We start from the raw sequence: 2,486 nt of genomic DNA, 5'->3' as shown, positions 1-2,486 counted from the left end.
ATTTTTTTTATCAAATTATTTTATTTAAACGTTGATTTAAATTTTAGATAAAATAATGTTTTCAATTTATTAATATTTTTCATCCATATATATCTATAAGAATATAAAGTTTTATGTTGCAGCCCATTGTTTTGCGTCCTCTGGATTACTATTTCTGTGTACTGGGGCAGCGGTACCTTCAGTCCTCTTAGGTCTTGTTTGGATATTGACTATATGAATGGTCTCTCAAGCTAACTTTTTTTTTTTTTTAATTAAAAATAATTGAACCTTATCTATAACTGGACTGAAATACATTGTATGCTTGTAGTATTTTTTTTTTTTGTATGAAAATTGAAACATGAGTTAGTGTAGCTGCTCTACTCATTTGTTGTATCATTGAAAATGATTTATTTGAAAAAGAAAGAAAGAAAGAAGGGATGTAATTAAAATAGAATCTAGATAATTAATTGGTCTTGGTAGAAAGTCTCTTGAGAAACTCGTAAGTAGTGATCATAGTTGCAGCAGAGATGGACATGGAAACCCATCTCGGTCCCAATCCTCTATAACAAGCACCCAATCCCCCTTCTCTAACAAGATCTCTCACCGTACCTGATAATGATGATGATGATGATCTCCACTTTCCACCTTCACTCTTCTGATGATCATGTTGTACTTGTAACCTAGTCTTTATTGTGTCCAACGGCATTGTCACTATAGCCGACATTCCACTAGCCACCGCCGCACTCAGCCCCTGCGCCCCAACCCTCCTTAACCCTTTCTCCTCCTCCTTCTCCTTCCTCCGCCGCCGCAGCAATATCCTCTGCGCCAAACTGTAACTACCCCACCATACTGCATTTGAAGGTGCATAAGTCAACAACGAAATTCCAAAGCCTCTGTACAATCCTCTCATCCCATCACTATACATTATTTTCTTGAATGCATCCATTCCATTATTGTATCCATACGGTCGACCGCCTTGAATCATTAGCCTCTGGCTAACTACATCGATCGGTGTCCATACGACTTGGGCGGCCATGGCCGCACTAAGACCGGCTGCAGCGTTGGAAACAGTGGCCGCCGTGGAATCGGAGAAACCCAATTTTCCGGCGGCTGTTCCGACGGTGGTCTTTGTGATTTCTAGTGCGGTCATGTAAACAGCTCTGGCTGGGATTGTACCCATGAGAGAGGTGCCGAGTCCTCTGTAGAAGCCTCTAGGACCTTCGTGGCGGAGTATGGAGAAGGCGGTCTTGATGCAGGAAATTCTATCGACGGAGACTTGCTGTCGAGTTTTTAGAACTACTATTGGATACAGAGTGGTTGATACGCCGGAGAATAAGGCGGCGCCGAGGAAGAAGAACTTGGATTTGTCGAGCATATCCCAGTCGATGTCCGAGGATGGGATATGAGTTTCTGACGTTGAATCGTCTTCCGTCGTTCGAAAAATCATCTTCAACTTGAATTGGATAAACCAAAAACAGCAACTCTTTATTTTCCTTTTAAAGGAGGATAGAGAAAGTATTTACCAGAGAGAGAGTGTAAATGGAGAAAACGGTGGCTGAACCCCCATTACCATTTATCAGACCACTGTCTACTACGCTATATAAATGAAAATGATAAAACTAAAATATATTACAATTGAAGTGAAAAGCTTTTTATTTTTATTTTTTATTTAAAAAAAAGTAAGTATTTTTATAAACAAAATACATGAAATATTTTATCAGAAAACATCAATAATACTTCTTATTTTATTTTTTTTTCTGAATACAAACATCAATAATTCATGTTATCTGGTTCATTCAAAAAGTTCATATGAGATATTAGCTACCTTTATATTCACAAAACAATTTACAATGAAAACCCATAAATGATCAAACCACGTGCTTTGTTTGTTACTTTGCTCACGGTTTATTTTATTTATAAAATAACATTTATTATTTTTATTATTCTTTATTATATTTATTATTGAGAGACATAATTCTGAAAAACTCCGATACTTCAATCAAGGTTAATTTTAGAGAAAAAAATTAGAAATTTATTATTGTAGAAATAGTGAAACTAGCCTATTATACAATAAAATTAAAAAAAATTAATCTACATATAAATTAATATGTAGTTTAGTTGCAGTTATTTAAAAAAATTTTGATTTATTTTAAAAAAATATTTAGTGGCTGTAATTTTAATATTTTTTTTTTTTTTTTTTTTTTTTTTTTTGTTGTAAGAAGACTCAAAGTATATTAATATATAATGATATAATATATTTTTTAAATACATTCTATTTTTATTAATGAATTAGATAATATAGTTGATATTAAAATGAATAAAATGATATTTAGTTATGATTATTTTTTTTTATAATTAATTCACATATTCACCGTTTACCAATATTCATTTACAATTAACAAATATTTAAATTAATAACAATTTCACATAATAATCCATAATAGTTTGTTTGATCTTTATTTTTTTAAGGATTTTTCAAAATTTTGTTCAATTTTTTTTTTTTGTTA

General features: G+C 32.4%; 1 protein-coding gene across 1 annotated transcript; it reads right to left on the bottom strand.

The window, feature by feature from the left end:
* Positions 1 to 328: 328 nt before the first annotated feature.
* On the bottom strand, positions 329 to 1,510 carry LOC124932097 (solute carrier family 25 member 44-like). Its single transcript, XM_047472702.1, has one exon. The coding sequence runs from the start codon at positions 1,424 to 1,426 to the stop codon at positions 443 to 445; it is 984 nt and encodes a 327-aa protein (XP_047328658.1). The 5' UTR covers positions 1,427 to 1,510; the 3' UTR covers positions 329 to 442.
* Positions 1,511 to 2,486: the final 976 nt, after the last annotated feature.

The sequence above is a fragment of the Impatiens glandulifera genome, chromosome 3 (genome assembly GCF_907164915.1).
Source record: "Impatiens glandulifera chromosome 3, dImpGla2.1, whole genome shotgun sequence".
Lineage (NCBI taxonomy): Eukaryota > Viridiplantae > Streptophyta > Magnoliopsida > Ericales > Balsaminaceae > Impatiens > Impatiens glandulifera.
The sequence above is the reverse complement of the archived record's forward strand: the minus strand, read 5'-3'. Positions and strand labels throughout refer to the sequence as shown.

Coding starts and splice junctions, on each gene's coding strand:
- LOC124932097 (XM_047472702.1), bottom strand. CDS start 1,426: ATGATTTTTCGAACGACGGAAGACGATTCAACGTCAGAAACTCATATC.